The sequence below is a fragment of the Leuciscus leuciscus genome, assembly GCF_965113295.1.
Source record: "Leuciscus leuciscus genome assembly, chromosome: 17".
Taxonomy (NCBI): Eukaryota; Metazoa; Chordata; class Actinopteri; order Cypriniformes; family Leuciscidae; genus Leuciscus; species Leuciscus leuciscus.
In genome coordinates this window covers 26861728-26880509 of record NC_138741.1, presented here as the reverse complement: position 1 = coordinate 26880509, position 18782 = coordinate 26861728, and the positions used below count along the sequence as shown (strand labels likewise).

Here is an 18782-nt window from a genome sequence, read left to right as displayed (position 1 = left end):
ACTGTTGGTCCAATTTTCATATCATCAGATAATGCTTGCAAAAATGTATCAAAAGCTTTTTGATAGACAGAACTATTCTTAAATGACACATCAACGAAACTGGTGTCATGCCATGATGATTCTGAGGCTGTAACTCCGTTGTTTTGTCAAAATGTTTTGTCAAATTGACACCAAACTTTGTATGTTTTTGTCACCTCATGCTGGCTAAACAACATCAATTTGGTAACAGTGCCACCTATTGTTCAAAAGTGATAAGCAATTAAATCATTACTAGTGATTGTATTGTGCCAAAAATAATGTCTTTCATTTGTCGCAGTTTGATAACTTATCCATTTCTTGCACTTGGCCCCTTAATTGCTGCTTGCAACTATATTTTAATATGTTTTTGTAGAAAATTCTCAAGACACCTCTACTTTAGCCCCAATATCCTTCTTGGTTTCCTTTTACAAAGTATTAGATCTGTTCACAAATTATCATTTATAACCATTCCAAAAAAGTATTGTCTGGACCTCTGCTGGGAAAGAAACATGGATGCTGGACCTCTTGGAACTTAAATTGAATAACCCTGATAAACAGAGTAAAACTGTAAATGGTTTAGCATTGCATTATATGAAAGTAAAAACAATGCATTGCTGTATGATTTACAATGAAAATCTGATTAAAAACATCAGAAAATTATTATATTTTATTTACATTCATTTGCTTCTCATTTTTTGTTATCAGTAATGATTTAACATTAAATCACTTGATAAAATATATGGTTATAAGTTGTAAAATATACAAGCATCAATATGCCATCCCATAATACCTGAATCAATTACACCATATTTTTTCAGTGAATTCTGGCTGCCAAAGCTGCTAGATGAACACACAGGACATTTCACATTTAATGTCACCATGAAATTAAAATTGAAAAAATTGTATGGAATATTGCAGTATTTTAAATGATTTATCCATCCACATCGTTATTTAATACTTTTTTAATATAATATAATAATATATTTAATTTGTAAATGTAAACATATTATAGAAGACAAAACATATGTTTTCTTTCTCTTCTGCAAAGTGCATGTAAGCTGATCTGTAATTGCTGCTTGGACCTATACAACAGTAAATTATAAATAAATATATTAGTTGCATATAAAAATATTTTTTAATAATAAAAAAAAAATCTTCTTTTGAAAAGTGCATATAAGCTGTGCTTGCGCCTGTAATTGCATTTGTGTATATATACACATATAAATCAACAATCCGCTTGGCTGGATCACTTTCCAGGCATGAACAGATCAGATCTATGCATTCTGTAAAAAAAAATATAAATCATATAAATCAATCAATAAATGTAATTAATGTAAGATCTATACGCAAGATCACATATCATGTATGATCCGTCCACATGCTCTCACCTTTGGAAAATTCTTCTGTGTACCAGTTCCTAGCAAAGATCTCAGGGAGCTGCTTGACAGGGAGGGAACTGCCCACACCATCCTGAACAACAGTACGCCTAAAGAACACACTGTTGCAGGCTTGCTGTGGTTCCTTCTAAGACAGGCACTCTCATGGGGAGCTCTTGTGCCTGGAAGAAAGAACAAGATTTTGTCCATTGCCATTAGTTTGTATTTCCACAGCTTTTGTCTATTTATTTATTTATTATAATACAACAAATGATCTACTGTTCTTACTGGCTCTGTCTGAATGGCTCATTAAAACTTGTCACCATAGATTTGTTGAATAATACGTACCACTGTATGTTGAATGGGCAGACTTCTGCAAGCATCTACTACAGCCAAAGTCTATTACTTCGACCTGCAAAGTGTTTCGCAGCATATTTTTGCAACAGTGACAACCTGACACATCACCACTCGTGCTGTCGATGGCATACGTGGGCCGATCTAAGACCAGTATGTATTCATCTGGTCTCTCATACCAGTCCAGCAGCTCTTTTACTTGAGGAACACTGGAGCCTTTGTTCAGAAGAACCATTATAGTGACCTCTTTTTGCCAAATAGATCCTACAGGAGAGATAATAGTTATATGAAAGTGAGATGATTAGGGGGCGTGGCTTAACTTATCTAAATTACTACAACAGAATGATGTCCTGCATTGGGGTAAGTAGGTTTGAGGACTTCTTAATTTAAACAAATTCAACTGTAAATATTAACTGGTCACATTTACTGTTGATAGGCGAAATCCAATTTTGCGTGAGGGCGAAAAAGTTCCACACGCACATTTTACTCGTTCATGTTGGTCACGCGAATTCGCCGTGCTGACAAACAGAAATCTGCTTGGCTTGAAAGTTCATACGCTATTGACAATGGGCCTTTTTGTCTGGCAAAATTCCGTTAAAACAGCCTATCGCTAAAGTGACCATACTCTGAGAGTAAGAAAACAAAGAGAGAAGCAGTCTACTTACAATACTGACATTTTCCATGTTTTCTGTCTTCACTACATATTTGATTACCACCTGTTTACCCAAAAAATATGTTTTTTTTGTGAGAATGGGTTACAATTAATGAATTATCTCTGCACATCTGTCACATAACTCCAGACATGAACCTTGATGTAATTTTTCATGAGTTTAAATTCCAAGAGTGCAAATAACTGTTGTTAGCAAGTAATGAAACAAACCTTTCCAGAATCAGACAAACGGGTTCCTTCAAAGACATTTCCGTATGATCCTTTAGCCAGCATTCAACCAGTTTCATCGTCCTGGAAGATGTCCCCTGTTAATATACAAAAATTACAGTATAAACTGAAAAAAGAAAAAAAGAAACCTGATTAAAGTTTGCCTTAGAATGGACACATTATTGTGCTATGGGGCCTCACACAACCAAAATATATCCTTGATCCTCAGTCCACATTTTCATTAGGATAAAAAAGACAATATCCAGAAGAAGACATTAAAAATGTGTCATGTTGGAGCTTGTGGAAGTAAACTAACCTGTATTTCCCTTTAAACTTAAATGGATAATTTCCTCTTCAGTCTTCCAAAAAATATTGTCTGATGATGAAGCAGTGCTGTTGTTCTCCTCCTCATAGATCATAGGCACAGTCAGAGAAGTACTGTTGCTGTGAGTGCTGATGCCCCCTTGCTTTTCACTGGGAATGTCTTTATCAACATCCTGCACAGCGGTGAGAGAAGACACACAGTTGTTCAACATCAGGAATGTCTTTTTAAATCTCCTGTACAGCAGTTAGGGAGGACACACAGACAGAGGTGACCCTAAGAAAAATCAGAAAACTTAGTTTTTTCTTTTAAGTGACTGGAAGTGAATACCACTTGTGGAAAATATGCTTCCCCTTTCAAATAGATTACAACAGAGGAAGACGCGTTCACGCATTATAATCACCACTGATAATTTGGTATGACATTTTGGCTGAGATCACACATGTAAGCAACGCACTACAAGCAGCAGATGTGTCTTTGGACACAGCCGTTATGCTGGTCATTTCTCTGAAAGGCATTTATTTTCAATTAATATGAAGAAAATATGTGAAAAGTGGAATTAAAGTGCTTAACGGTTACTTAATAATAAAGTGTTTATCAGGTAGGATTAGGGGTATGTGTAGGGAGGGCTTTATAGCCCAAATAAGGCAGCATTTATTTAATAAATATAATAATTTACACTCAATATATTATTGCATACTATTTTATAATGTACTCAAATACTGAGGTGCAAATAGTATCTAACTACAATTAACATTTACTGCAAAGACAATACTGCTATTTTTACATGGTGTGAATAGAATATATGCTATTTGCACTTAGTGTAAATATCATATAGGTCTACATCACTATTTTCACTTAGTGTAAATAGCATCAGTCGAGTTTAGGATTTTTCTTTTACAATGTACTACGGCTGCCACAATGGAAATGTATAACTGTTCCAAAAAAGCATTGTGCGAACCTCCGCTGGAAAGAAAATATAGAGACGTCTTGGAACTTCAATTGAATACCCCTAGGGGATAGAATACAAAGACTATATATTCACAAGGCCTATTCTATATTACACATATAATTATGCTATATAAACCACACTCAAGCATCCTCATAAAGCAAAATGCTTAAAAACGAGGAACGAGGCCGCTGGAGCGATTGATAATGAGAGACAAGCACGACACACGGCTCGAGAGCAGTGGAGCTTTTATTATGCCGCAGAACGCTTCCGCTTCCTCCGTTCGTGCGTATATGGGGTAACGCATATCCCATAAGCTGTTTTATCATAAAACACATAATATATTACAGCGTCTTTAGTGTTTCCATGGTCTAAAAATGTTTTAGTCCGATTAGTCTGCTATTAATTATTTCAGCTCAGTCAGTGACAAACAGCAGAGGGACCCAATCAAATCACAAGTCCCACCCCAGAACCAATAAGATTTGAGGCTGCTCCGAGAACAGTTGAAGAAATGGGCGGGCGGTAGCCTGGGAAAACCCAGACAACTTCCGGCAAATTTAGATTTGCTCTGCAAGTAGTCTGGCAAAGAGCTCATTCAAGCCCATTTCTAATCCCTCGAAATCGCGGCACCAATCAGAAACGTTGGGGCGGGCTTTACATGATGACGATCGCTCTGATTGGTTTTAGGCAGGCAGGTAATCCATCGACAGGAAGTTGAAGCCGGCCGCGTGCCGCCATCTTGTAGCAGAACTTCACTTGCGTTAGCATTCCATTGACTCCCATTCATTTTGTCGTCACTTTGACAGCGAATAACTTTACATCTGAGGCGTTTAAAGACTCCATTTGTCCATTATTTATTTCTAAAGAAACACGACAATGTATAATGGGCTCCATTACCTTTTATGTTACATTATGGCCCTGTAGAAACAGTTTTTGTAAAAAATAGGCTAACGATTGCGTCATAACCACTCGACTCTCTGTCGCACAGTAGAGAAATTACCGTACAGACAGGAGGAGAAGCTCGCAGGCAATCGGGGGGATGTCAAGGGAAAAGCCCATAGATATATTATACTGTCAAAATAATTAATCAGAATACTTACTCCTGCTCACTCACGCCAAAGAACTCTTTGCTCAAGCTCGCCGTCTCTGCAAGATTAACGTTGGCAGTTTGCACGCACAGCTACTAGAATATTTAAATCTGTCAGACAGGTTGCTCACATCATCAAGCTTAGTTTGAGTCTGCGCGTCAGGAACGGAAGTGCTAAAAAAATCGCTAAAAACGGGCTTCACTTGACTCAATTGAGTTCCAATGAGATGGCTCTGTCCACTTCTTATACTGTCTATGGTTTTAGGTCTATCCAATTGCGCCCAGAGGCATTTGAGCGACGTCCGTTGGTGAAGCGCAGCAACTTTTAAATGCATTATTATATTAAAATTGCAAACACATGAGGACAGTCTCCATGAAAGACCCACTGGCAGATGAAAGTGCTACCACATTTCTCTCCGAAACGGTAGGAAATTATATTAGATTTAATAGAGGATTTTAACTGTGACAAGATGATTGACAGGGCAGTTTACGTGACAGGATGCACGCGACAGATCCGTCCGATAAAGATGACGAAGTAGTATGTCCCAAAGCTTGCCTACTTTTTTGCTACACATTCAAAAGTAAATACCTTTTCTTCACAAAAAGAGTACATACTTTTATGGCGTAGTGTAACTTAGGCGAATTGGGACGCAGCAGCATATGGCTTTACACGATGACGATCGCTCTGACTGGTTTTAGTGCCCAGAGGCATTTGAGCAACGTCCGTTGGTGACGCCCCTTTGGAAATGAGTTATTAATGAAGCTTTGCCAGACCATAACTCCGTTACTACTGAGAATGGTCTGGTTTTAACCAGGCTAGGCGGGCGGGGGTATCTGGGTAGGTTCCAGTAAAGTTTTTCCAGTAAAGAGTTTGTTTGCAAAATGCTGGATTTGTTTGTTTAATTATGGCACAATATTAACTCCATATTAATCGCTTAATGCCATTGTTTTGATGTAATATTTATAAAATGTTGTATATTTATATAAAATAAGCAAAAGCAATATTTATATGATGTCCAGTAAAAACTTTTATTTGCATTTATTTATTTGTCTGTTTTGTTATTTTGTGAGTAATCCCTATTAGGTTACATACATGGCACCAGATGTGGATGAAACACCATATGAGCACCATATGAGTGGGAGGGCGGTGGGGGCTCACATCTGTGTTTTCTCAGGGGCCCAGAATTCCCTAGCTAGGCTTTGGTTGCACCCCTGGTCATGCATTGATATACTACTAATAGTTTGCAAGCAGGTAAAAATAAGAAAATATACCATATAGTATATAGAAATGAGGAACAAAATGTGTGTAAGTGTGTGTTGGTAAATAGCTATAAAAATGCATTATAAAAACGTCTCACAGGGAAAAACGTGTTGACATTTTAAGAAATCTAGGCAAACATACTAGTTTTACATAATTAACTAAATGGCTAAGACAACCGGGAAGATGCATGGGTATTCATTTGAGTTATTTTAACGTTATGTTTAGTTTAAAACCTAGTCTGTTCAGATGGTAATACACACATGTGGATATGTCCAAGCATTTTGCTCGCCATTTTAACAGCAGATTTAGTTCACAAACAAACTGACAGTCTAAATATGATTTTCATTTAAAATAATAAAAACCTCAAATTCGACATTAACATATTTTCACGTCATCAGTGGAAATCCTTCTTGGAAATCATTTTGAGTCTTTTGAATTAAGTGAATTGTTTACTTGATTTGGCAGGAAAATGTTCACTTCAATAGATCAAATACATAATAATTTATATTGTTCTATCATTTATACTGTACTTAGACATATTTTATAAGAATTTCACTGTAGTTTTACATGTAAGTTAGTTTTCTACCGGGAAATCTAGCTACTTAATTAGCTGATGAGGTGAATGCATTACTCACGAAGAACTACAAAAATAAATGATTATTGCTCCTTACCCTCTCTTATTGTGAGATGGTCCTTCGTGTTTTAACAAAGTTCAGTAATGGAGGACCGTTTCACGCCTTTTCACTGAATCATTTTTGTGAGCGATTTTAGCTAACTGTTGCTAACTGTCGGTTCGGTTGGTGCTGATTGTAGATAACGTTAGCTGCTATAGGCGGAGCTACAATATTATACATCGCCGTTTGTTTGGCCCGAGATAAAATTAGCCATTAGCTCACAAACTTTTATTGTAAACATATAAAGCTATTGTTACATTTCACAGTTTATGTCCCCTGTTTTTTGTTTTTTTACACTATTCAGAGAGCATGGTTACTCCCTGAAAAATATTGTATGTCGAAAAAAATGAGAGAGGTAGGCTACAAGATTCTACATAATCTCAATCCCAGATAGCAACTTTTTTACAAAGTTGAGGAAAAAAATTTATTTGACCGTTGCAATCAGGTTACATCTCTGTGGGAGGACTTAAGTGGTTATCTTTCTCCTTTTATAAAATGTGATTTAAACTTTTCATTGAAAGAGATATATATATATATATATATATATATATATATATATATATATATATATATATATATATATATATATATACACACATAAAAAATAAAAAAAATGTAGTAGTGATATGCTATTGATCTTGTTCATTTATTTGTGTAGCATTGTAATTTTTTTATTCACAAACACATTTCTCAAAACTTAATGTCTTTATCGCTGAGATTTCCCTTATTATAAAATCTCTTAAACTCAATAACAATAAGAACAAGTTTCTGAATTATGATAATATTTTTCTTACTGGTTGAGGTGTCATTGTTATTTGTCTGTATTTTTTTCTCTTTCTCTTTCTCTTTCCTTTTCATTTTGTTATTGTATTCAATGCAGGGTTTTTTTCCTTCTTTTTTTGTAATAAAAAAATAGCCATTAACGACAGATCAAAAAATAAATAAATGTATATATATATATATATATATATATATATATATATATATATATAGAAACATTTATACTTGTAAATATACAAGGTGCCTTTAGATTTTTTTAATCTTTATGTGATACATTGGATCAAAAGGCTGGTAGCATAATCTCCGGTAAAAGTCCAAAGACAGTACAAACGAGAACACAACAACAACACCTGTTAAATTATGGCCAAAGGAAAAAATGTATTACTGGAACAAAACAGTATATAATTCAGTAATTATACATTTATTGAAAACATTTCAAAACTTTCACATTGTTTAATTTGGCCATTTCAAATAGTTGAAGGTCTCACTTTGTGTACAGTACATGAACAAACTGTTCACACATTTCAAGTTTATTTTTCCAACATTTTATAAAGCTGTAAGTTTTATGAAACAACTGTCAAATATTGATCCAAGGGTGTGGTTGAGCAGCATTGCTGACCTGCATGCAAGCCGATTCAATTATCTCATTAAACATTAAGCCATAAAACATTAAGGCTGAACAAATAAAGTGATATTTCACTAAGTGCTTTTAAAAAAAAAACTTTTTGTGAACACATATGACTTTTATAAACATCTCTATTTGAAGGTCTCATTCAGCATCAAACTGTCATTCAAAAGCAATACTAATATATACACAACTGACAAGTTTCAAATGTCCTTTCTATTGAAGTGTTCATTAATAAAGCAAAGAATGAAAAAATATGTGCCAAAAACATAAAAACAGCAAATAACAGGATATAAAAAAGGGACAAGCATGAAAAGAAAAATATGTATAATGCTTGTTGACATTTCTAAAACAAACAATCACTAGAGTTATATTTCTTATCTCATCTATCTTTTTCTTTTCTTTAAATAGACCATAATATAGCTCTGAAAATGTTTTTAATAAAGAACAATTTCATTACAGTAAACATCTAATAGTTCATTTATCAGTATTAAGATTATACATTTTATCACAAAATTGTCTTTTCATTAGCAGCGGGTTATTCAAACGACTCTTCACTGATTGTAAGGACCGGATCCAAGTAAATCACATATACAGGTGGAGGGAGAGGTACCATTAGTGCAGCAATTCAAAAATAGAAAAAACAAATTGCAAAGAAATAAGACAACAGACAAAAGAAATCCTCTCAGAGGAGACAGGCTAGTTGAGATGACGTTAAGGTGATGAACCTTCCTGTGAGGTGGCTGAAATATAAAAGTTTAAGCAATTAGATATTTAGAATCAGACTTTAAAAACATACACAGACACGGATGATTTTAGCTGAACCAACCTGTGAGATCTCTAAATTTTCTTTTTGCTTCAGCTCTTTCCTCTGAATCAAAGTACCACACAGTGATTGCATACCTGTGACACAAAGCAGACACTTCAGCATGATGCCGGAAACATCTTGACATCGTTCTACAGCATGAAAGCGAACACATGCGCTAACCTTGTAGCATACGACGGTTGAACTTCATGAGGGTTCCTACGATCTGACCAGAAAAGCAGAAGTCGATCAAACAAAGGCTCGATGTCGGCTACGTAAGATTTCCCTTCAGGAAAGATCCGTAGCAGTCCCCCATGCTCCTAAGAACATACAGTGGCATTTGATTAATTATCATCATCGTACAATAAATATTTTGAAGATGACATTGTATTTTAAAAAAGCATGACTGTGTACCTTGGCATTCCAGTTTTTATTCAGATAGTAAATACAGGTGACGCAGCGGCCATCTGCATTAGGGTTATCTACATGTTTCACGTATCCGGCTCCATTTCCTGGATAACAAGCCACCATTGCCTGGAAAAGATGACAGATCAAACTAAGCTTGATAGATAGTCGTACATTACAACTTATCCCAGCCAAGCCTTTTTATAGGTAAACATGCTAACAATTATTTAGGTTATCATATTTATACTCTAAATTTCCGAAGGCATTTCTCCTCTTAAACAACCAGAGACCAGAATTAAGTTTGTATTGTAAAGTTAACAAATGTTACAAAGAATGTTCTACAAAATTATACAATATTTTTGAGAGATGAACTAAAGGCACACATACACTACAAGATACTTCTCCCCTTCCGACAATCCTAGGTAAAATCCTGATTATCTTGATGGAGATTATCTTATCAGATTTTCCTGGGGTGTGAGGAGTGTTAAGAGTGACTGAATGTGCTGGGAAGAACCAAATAACATAACCATAAGAATACAACCTTACAAAATAAAAAAAATAAAATAAATGGCCTCTCCTTTTTTGATAAACTTTTTAATAACAATTTTATTTGAAATTCCTTTAATATCAGATCCAATCCTCCATGTAAATCATAATGGCTTAAACCTCAGTGTATTTGCACAGTATTTGGACAAAATTATTCATAAATGTTATCCTGTAAATTCAGCCATTAGTAGATATATTCATACTGTTTGTGATTAATGTACTTTTTGTAGCACATCATTTGAAGATATTGAACATTTATCTTTTATTGCCCTTTTTCTATTTCTTTTTGGATTGACTTAAAAAAAATTCATTAAACAAAACTCTTAATTTAGAACCTTATGACATTTTACTTTGTTATCAAAACCCATATTTTTCTGAAAAACTAAATTATATTATTAATCTTTTAATTATTTTGGCAGTTTTATTTTCATAAGACAAAAATAACTCAAAAGAATTGAGGTTTACTGTTTGATTGAGGTTTACTGTCATTACTATGGTAAGTACATATGACACTGTAAAATAAAGTGTTACCAAAATCTTTTCATGTAAAAGCTGATGCTTTAATATATAAAAATATATCCAAAGAAAAGCATCAGCTCCATCTTGGAATAATTATGAATGCAAAATCTAAAATGTAAATATACTATTAGTGTTCAAAAACAAAGCACTTCATTTATCCTCTCAGCAGATCCTGGTAAGCCCTCACAAATACACACACAATGGGGGCAACAGTCACTGTGCCCATGTTTACATTTCTGCAGACAAGTCTTTATCATGATCACGTTTCTACAATAAGAGTGCACACGCAAGTTTGTCGTCATAGCATAATATAAACATGTAGCAGCACAGAGAGCAGGAGGAAGTGTTTGCGTGCACCAGTGTGTGTGTGTGTGTGTGTGTGTGTGTGTACAGAGAGAGTAAAGAGAGCAAGCTTGGCCAGCAGCCAGTGTGCTGAGGATTTAATGACAGTGCTACGTGTTGAGCGTGAGTCTACAGCACTACACAGACTTCAGCTGCGTACACAATCCAGAGCTCTGATTCAGCCCACAGGCGCAGTCAATATGAAACCATATCAAAACACCCACTTGAGAAATATTAATGCTCCATTTCCTCTTACTAAAGGAGAATGATTGCATTAACTCTGTTTAAAGAATTTTAGTTAACACTTTACATTGTCATTGGTTAATATGAACTGCCAATGAAAAATAGTGTTCAAGCATTTATTAATCTTAGTAAATGGTAATTTCAACATTTACTAATACATTATAAAAATCAAAAGTTGTATCTGTTATTATTATTTATTGGACCAGAGCTAACATGAAAGCCTCTTCGCATCCTGATAGTAATCAATTATAGAAGTGGTCTAAATATATGTATGTGTGTGTGTGTGTGTGTGTGTGTGTGTGTGTGTGTGTGTGTGTGTGTGTGTGTGTGTGTGTGTGTGTGTGTGTGTGTGTGTGTGTGTGTGTGTGTGTGTGTGTCTCTCTCTCTCTATATATATATATCCACACATCCTGCTCGAGCAGACATCACACGTCATCAGCGCGTTTCATGCTATGCAGAGTTAGACTTCAGTCACTGAGCTCCGCAACCGAAACAGCAGCCGCCTTTCACAGTTCCTCCTGAACCAAAACAACAAGCTTATGCCGCGTTCACGCCATAACTACTGTAATTTGGAAGAGATGGTTTGTGACTCGAATTTATGCGTTTCAATGTGAACACTATCAAGGCGAAATTAATCTGCAGCAGTCATGTGGTCCAAGTCAGTGCTCTTTAAGTTGTTTATGTTCATTATTATTGTTATGTTATTCGCTTTGAGACATGAGGTAGTTTAACGCTGTCTCCCGTGAAGCTTTTGTTTGCTCCCCGCTGTGTTTTGGAGGAGGCGTGGCTTTAGAGACGCTCTGAAGGGAGGGTGGGATCTCATGCTTTCAAAGTTAGTTTGCTATTGCTAGCCTCTCCGAATTTTAGTTAAAGCATTAATCAACATTAACTAATAAGACCTTACTATAAAGGGTTATCAAAACCGCTTCTTTTCATTATTACAGTCAAGGCTGTCTTTTTTATGTATTATATTGTAGGGGTGTAACATATATCCTGTCACAATATAACACAATACAAAAATGCAACAATATGTATCATGGATGGTGACAATATGTATTGTCTATATAGTTCACCCAAAATTTAAATTACTGTGCGTGAAAAAATTAAAGTTTACAGAGTTTTAGTGTCAGTACTACATTAAACTACTATATATAATGTTGAATATAATGTTGAATAATGAAATGGGGAAATATGTGTGGGTCCTGATAATGCCAAATGTCTTGTTACCAGTAAAAAGTGGCCTAGATTATTTTAAATATATCTTGTCAGTGACAGAGTGCAACCATGTTCGTCTAAAATAATTCAGTATTTTCTGTCTCTATTGTCCTGTGCATTGGGTTTTCAGTACCAAGTCCAACCCTATTCATTTCCACCCAGAATGAAATACCAAATTTACCATTTTAATCAACAGTACATTTTTTGTAAACCTTTTACCATAAGTCTTGGAGTAACGCATTAATATTGTATCGTGAGTTCAGTATCGCGATATGTATCGAATCATGACATGAGGATATCGTTACACCCCTATTATATTGTGATGTCTGTAAGGTTTTGGATTGTAAAATCAGCTGACACACAAAAAAAGTGTTTAGGGCAGCACTGAATATTTCTGTGCAGTGTTTTAATAAAAAATAAAAACAGAAAATGTTACACTTTTGAGCAAGTAAAACTCTTGCGTCCACAGCTGAAAAGTGTCCCTCCAACATCCTGTTGCTTCACTCTGGGCCTCCTATAGCTCAATGAACACAAGTGAGAGGAGGCACGTACGTTCACTACAGCACAAACTGAAAGCCTATCTTTGCCATTCATCACCAGGCACAGCAAAGACTGTGTGAGCCAAAAGCACTCTACTGTAACTGCTCTAAACAAAGAGCGAGGCAAAGACTGAAACTAATGAGTCAGAACCTGTATTCACCCAGATGAACAAACAAACTGTTGAAATAATTAAAAACACTTAATTAATCAACAAGTTGTAATAATCACAATCTACGGTTGTGTAGACACTACCGTTCAAAAGTTTGGAGTCAGTTTTGTTTTTTTGTTTTTTAAAGGAATTAATACTTTTATTCATTTTATATCAAGGTGACAATAAAGACTTTTACATTTTACATAAAAAAAAAAAAATCTATTTCAAATAAATTATTAATAAATTAATAAATTAAAAATTAGAATCCTTTAAATGTGTCATGGTTTCCACACAAACATTAAGTAGTACAACTGTTATATATAATAAATGTTTCTTCAGTATATTAGAATGATTTCTGAAGAATCATGTGACACTGAAGACTGGCTTAATGATGCACATTGTGACATCACATTTTACAATATCATCAACATAGAAAACAGTTATTGTAAATTTTAACAATATATTTTAAAATTGAACGTACTGACCCCAAACTTTTAAATGCTAGTGTATATGTAGATTAATTTGACCAAGTAGCATTTTGAAATATAGCAAACATTCTACTGCTTGGTACTTCATGTAAATTCCTAAACAAATTTCTGAAACTATTTGAATGTACATTAACCTATAATCTGTACATTAATTAATGACCAATTTACTTTTAAGGATGCTTATTATATTTTTAATAATAATAAAAATGAACATCTTCAAATCAAAATTCAAGTACATGTCCCAACTACCTGACTATAAATAAACAATATATAATTCATATAGTTATGCTAAAAAGTTGTACATTTTGAAAAGTACACTGACGTAAAATGTACACGTACGTTAATAGTTAATGTAATGTTGTAGTCTACATTAAAAAGATGAATCAAAGTTTCATAACATTTTGAAGACACATTTATAATCTGATAAGAATTATACAAAGTAATAATGGTTAGTTTTATTAATGAAAGTTACTATAGCCTAAGTGTAATCAATTAATGATATCAATCAAATACATATGACAGTTTTATTTTTTTTTTTAGCTGACACATTCTTAGTTTGAAAGCACTTTAAAGTGCAATAAGGCTTACCTTTGACCTCGCACGAATACTTTTGCCGAGATGACCAACACACAAAGAAATTAGTTTGTCTATGAGTGTTAATAAGAAGTTGACAGCCTCCGTGCCCCTCTCGGTCCCGTTAACCCATGTTATTTTATCCCCTCTGATGTTTCTCCGGGAAACTCCACTGCTTCGCCCGGCCAGCTGCCCATCGTTGAGAAGCCCACAGTAATGCATGCGTTTGACCTGACCCAGAACCATATGTCCCACGATGTCCCCCAGAAAATGATCCACATAAAAGAATCCCTGGTCCAACAGAGCTGGCACCACTTGCTCGGCTGCCAAAGTCTCCAACTGCGTGTCCAGTGCAAGTTGAAGAAACGGCATTTTATCCTGAGCTTGGTGCATTCAAATCAATGGAAGTTTTTTTTTTTTTTTTTTTTAAGTGATAGCCTATCTAATGGCAAAGCCTCGTCCTTCAAAAGACGGGTAAATAATGGCGCATGCAGTATACAGGGTCTGTTGGTGGGCTCTGCTCTGCTCTTATGATCTCTCTGTGTGAGGGACCATCATGAGCGCGAGACTATCCGAGAGCAGCGCGAGCGCACCTGAATCGCATGTGGAACGTGCAGAATGTGTGTCGCGCTAGAGTGGGCGGATGTTCACATGAAACCCCATTCAATGCGCTTCTGTTCAACAAATGGGGCTGGACAATACATGTTTCCTACGACTCTAGTGTTATCATCCTTCAGGGGGCGCAAGGCGGCTCACAACCCCGAATTCGCCATTCAGCCGCGTACAAATCTCAGGATATTTCTGTCTTTTTGGAGACTTTTGTATTCTTTAAAGTGTAATATTTTTTAAATATCAATTTCATAGATTGGAACCTGGCATACAAATAGAAATCTTTCACTGAAATCGCTATAAAATGAGTTTGATTGAGCCATCCTGCCTGAGCAACGCTTTGAAAAGGAACGAACACCACGTGATAGCAAATGCCTACGTGCTACTTCAGAAGTAGCCTGCCTAACTGAAAATAATTCACAGATGAACAATGACAGAGAAATCCACTGATTTGAATACGTGATTCTATGATGATCAACCAATAAGGAAGTAACAACCCACTAAATTAGTAAATTAAACAAACTTAAACTACACACATACGCACACAATTTATTTCTCTTCTTTGCACTTGACCTCTTCTGTAGTTTGTTTCATAATCAATGATTTCTGATAAATCTGGCACTGTAGCCTACACTTAACTATATTATTGTTAGGCTCTGTAACGAATAGCTTATGTTCGTTGATTTAAAAAATTTTTTTAGATGTAAATAAATGCTAATTGAAACATAAAATAGAAACAATATAGAAACAAATACCAGAATAAATACATTTTAGAAAATAAATGAATAAATTGGTAATAAAAAAGAGATTTTAACTGAAAATTTTCAATAGGCTACATAGGCTATGATGTATTTGATCAGAAGCCAGTGATTATAGTTTATAAATGTATAAATATGGATATTTTTCTGACAAAAACGCATCACTTTGCTTCAGAATACCTTTATTTACCCCCTGGAGACGTATGGATTAGCCTACTTTTATGATGGCTGGATGTACGTTTTGGGGGCTTCAAAATATATAAGGTAGGGGAGACCGGGGACAGTTGCAACAGGGGATGGTTGCAACATGTCATTTTTCTCCAATCAGAAACAAGCTAGAGTGATGATACTCATACTGCACATGCACAGTTAGACCCTCCACCCACCAAGAAGACAGTAGACATATTCAACATCTGCTGCTGCATTTATTGAACAAAACTTGTTTTGGAGGTATGAAAGTAAATTTTTTCATGAGATATATTTTTGTCATACTGTCCTGAAATTTTGTATGATTTAATCAAAACTTACATAGTTTGAATTGTTGTTTTATTGACTACTAAGTGACATGGTTAGCATGTGTCAAAGTCAGTGTGTTTAGCAGGAATATGATGTTCTGTCATGGCTGATAGGGTCGGGGACGGTTGCAACATGTTATAAATTGCATGTTTAATAAAAGTTTGTTGCATTGCAAATTGTTAAATTCTTCCTGTCTGACACTGAAATATGGAGAGATTGAATAGCATCTGTATCTCCTGCACACTGAATCTATGTAGGCCTATGTTCTACACATAAACAAACAAAACTCAATAACTGTTATTTGATAAATATGACTAAATAAATAAATAATAGGCTACAATAATATTATTGAAATAAACAATACTATAATATTATAGTAGGCCTAAAACAGTTCATATTTTCAGAATTCTTTGCTCAATGAGACAAAAAGCTTAAGTTAATTAATGAAATTTAAGGTATCTTTAACATGTTGCAACCGTCCCTGGGTTGTGTTGCAACCGTCCCCTGGGTCGGGGTCAGTTGCAACATCTGACTTCTTCCATTCAAATAAATACTGTGAACGATATGTCATATATAATCATCTTTAAATGGTATGGGTAATTAGCAGACAGATGCAAGTTTAATATATACAAATTTGGTTGGTCTAGTCCAAGTAGTCTCTGAGTAATTGAGAGAAATGCAAAAAGTGTTGCAACTGTCCCCGGTCTCCCCTACCATTCACTCCCATTATAAAGCTTGGAAGAGCAAGGATATAATTCGGCTGAAAGAAGAAAGTAATATAGCCTGCACCTATGGCTTCAAGGTGAGTTAATTATGGGATAATTTTCATTATTTGGTGAACTAACCCTTTATTGTGTTTTTGAATTGTTCGGCTGACGAAACACTGCAAAAATATCTTTCCGATGCCAATGATAACACGATAAGTGTTCTCTTCACAGCCTTGCTTTCAGCTTTCATGTCGTACGTGACAACGTCCAGGAACATTAAGCCCCGCCCAGTTAAGAACTCTTCTTCACACTGAGTGCCATTCTACCGCAGTGTTGTATTTCAATGAGTTTAACACCGCTGTGCTGATTTACCAGTGTGTCTGTAGGCTAATGCCCAGCAGGGTCAGGCCACAGAAGGGACACGAGACTGATCTCATGCATGCTTTGGCAAACAATTCATGGAGAAAAAAAGATTAAAACAATGTAAATAAGGTTGTCATTGCCTTTATCTCAACGACTCACGTCCTATGATTAGAGTAAGTGCCAGTAGGCTACACATCGTATGATGTTATGAGATCATTCTATAGTCATCATGCCTGACCTGACCGCCATTGCGGAGCCGAAGAGTCGCATGTACGCGCACAAATCTGCTTTACTCTCAAACATGAAAGGGGCGTTTCTCAACAACTGCATGAGAACACATCTCTTCAGTGAGCTCTTTATGCACTTTTTATAAACTTTACAAGATAAATACACCTGCATCTCATCCGGTCAACTTCCAAATTTTGCATTGCAATACTTTTATGATTGTATTTCTATATGTTGCAAATTAAAGCATGCGACTTTATGCGTAATGTAGTAGCCTACTTCCCAAAGTACAGGCTCCACAGAGTTTTAGGCTTGCCAGGTTTGGATGCTTAAGCAACTTGAGAGGTGTAATTCAGTGAGGAAAAGTTCACGAGTAGGCCTACCTCACTCACTCACCTTGTGTCTCCCTCTGATTTTGAACTTGTCCAGTCTGCCGTCCGCGCACGTGATGAGTTTGTCCATTCGGGTCAGCAGATAGCCAATGTTTAGGCAGCTGCTTTCGGTGCCATCGACCCACGCAATCTCGTCCCCTCGAATATCTTTGCTTTTGCCCAGTTTTTGGCTCACTAACTGTCCGTCCTGCATGTGTCCACTCTGATGAATGCGCCTCACTTCCTGCAGAACGCGCTCTCCGATTCTCACCCCTAGAAAATTATCCACTATACACAAACCGTAGGAGTTCATGCACGGGACTATGTATTGCAAGACCAGTTTGTGTGTCTTTATGCGTTTGCGCTCATTAGATTTTGCCCGGTTACTGCGGGTGTTCCTGCGGTCTCTGGGCAGCTCCATGCGTCCACGAGTTTCATCTGGACAACTTTGCAGCTGCGGCCCTTGACGTTGATGATCTTTTCGGATCTGTTCATCCGCCAGATTTCCTTGCTTTTCTGCCATTGCATTGAGTCCAGTGCGGCAGAAGTGCAGCGCGCGCTCTTGATGTCAGATGAGAGTGGAGAGTCTGAGGAGCTACGTGAACACCATCACATGTGTCAAAGCCTAATTTAGAGCTCACACAAGCCTGGGGGGCAGAAAAGATGTTCACTGATGAAAGAAAATGACATCTATAGCCTATGTATGCCCTGGAGGAATGGAATTCCAATGCTGCCATACATTAATAAATACATAGGGCCTAAATAAATATACGGGGGGAGCATCCTAAATGTGAGTCAGTATTAACTGCTTGTCATGATGCATTAGTCAGTCATTCATAAATTCGTTAGTGTTAATAAGTGTCATTCAGGCATTAAAAATGCTGTTAATAACAAAGTATTTAATAATCATATTTTAATTATTATTCAAGATTTCATTAAGAAAATCTAACCTGTACAGTTCATCAGTGACACAAATTTGCTTAGAAATGGGGCATAAGTTATGATGAAAATTAAGAAATATTTGGGATTCTGCACTTTTATGTTAGTATCATTGAGATTCTATTATAGTTTTTATTAGTATTT

The 18782-nt window shown here is 35.8% G+C and overlaps 2 protein-coding genes across 2 annotated transcripts; both read right to left on the bottom strand.

Annotated features, from left to right (window-relative positions):
- Positions 1–1991: 1991 nt before the first annotated feature.
- On the bottom strand, positions 1992–7979 carry LOC309478711 (uncharacterized protein). Its single transcript, XM_082142391.1, has 4 exons — positions 7713–7979; positions 2942–3122; positions 2629–2723; positions 1992–2012 (listed from the first exon to the last, which is right to left on the bottom strand). The coding sequence occupies exons 1-3, from the start codon at positions 7725–7727 to the stop codon at positions 2692–2694; spliced, it is 228 nt and encodes a 75-aa protein (XP_081998517.1). The 5' UTR covers positions 7728–7979; the 3' UTR covers positions 1992–2012; positions 2629–2691.
- Positions 7980–8098: 119 nt separating this feature from the next.
- Positions 8099–14777, bottom strand: egln3 (egl-9 family hypoxia-inducible factor 3). Its single transcript, XM_082142374.1, has 5 exons — positions 14166–14777; positions 9543–9662; positions 9312–9448; positions 9153–9226; positions 8099–9066 (listed from the first exon to the last, which is right to left on the bottom strand). The coding sequence occupies exons 1-5, from the start codon at positions 14541–14543 to the stop codon at positions 9038–9040; spliced, it is 738 nt and encodes a 245-aa protein (XP_081998500.1). The 5' UTR covers positions 14544–14777; the 3' UTR covers positions 8099–9037.
- Between the last annotated feature and the right edge of the window lie 4005 nt (positions 14778–18782).

Excerpts from the sequence above, each read along its gene's own strand:
- egln3 (XM_082142374.1), bottom strand. The coding sequence starts at position 14,543 with ATGCACCAAGCTCAGGATAAAATGCCGTTTCTTCAACTTGCACTGGAC. Across the intron at positions 9,663-14,165 it reads GTATTCGTGCGAGGTCAAAG|GCAATGGTGGCTTGTTATCC; the intron begins GTAAGCCTTATT and ends CATCTTTTCCAG. Across the intron at positions 9,449-9,542 it reads ATAAAAACTGGAATGCCAAG|GAGCATGGGGGACTGCTACG; the intron begins GTACACAGTCAT and ends GTATGTTCTTAG.
- LOC309478711 (XM_082142391.1), bottom strand. Across the intron at positions 2,724-2,941 it reads AAGTTTAAAGGGAAATACAG|GGGACATCTTCCAGGACGAT; the intron begins GTTAGTTTACTT and ends GTATATTAACAG.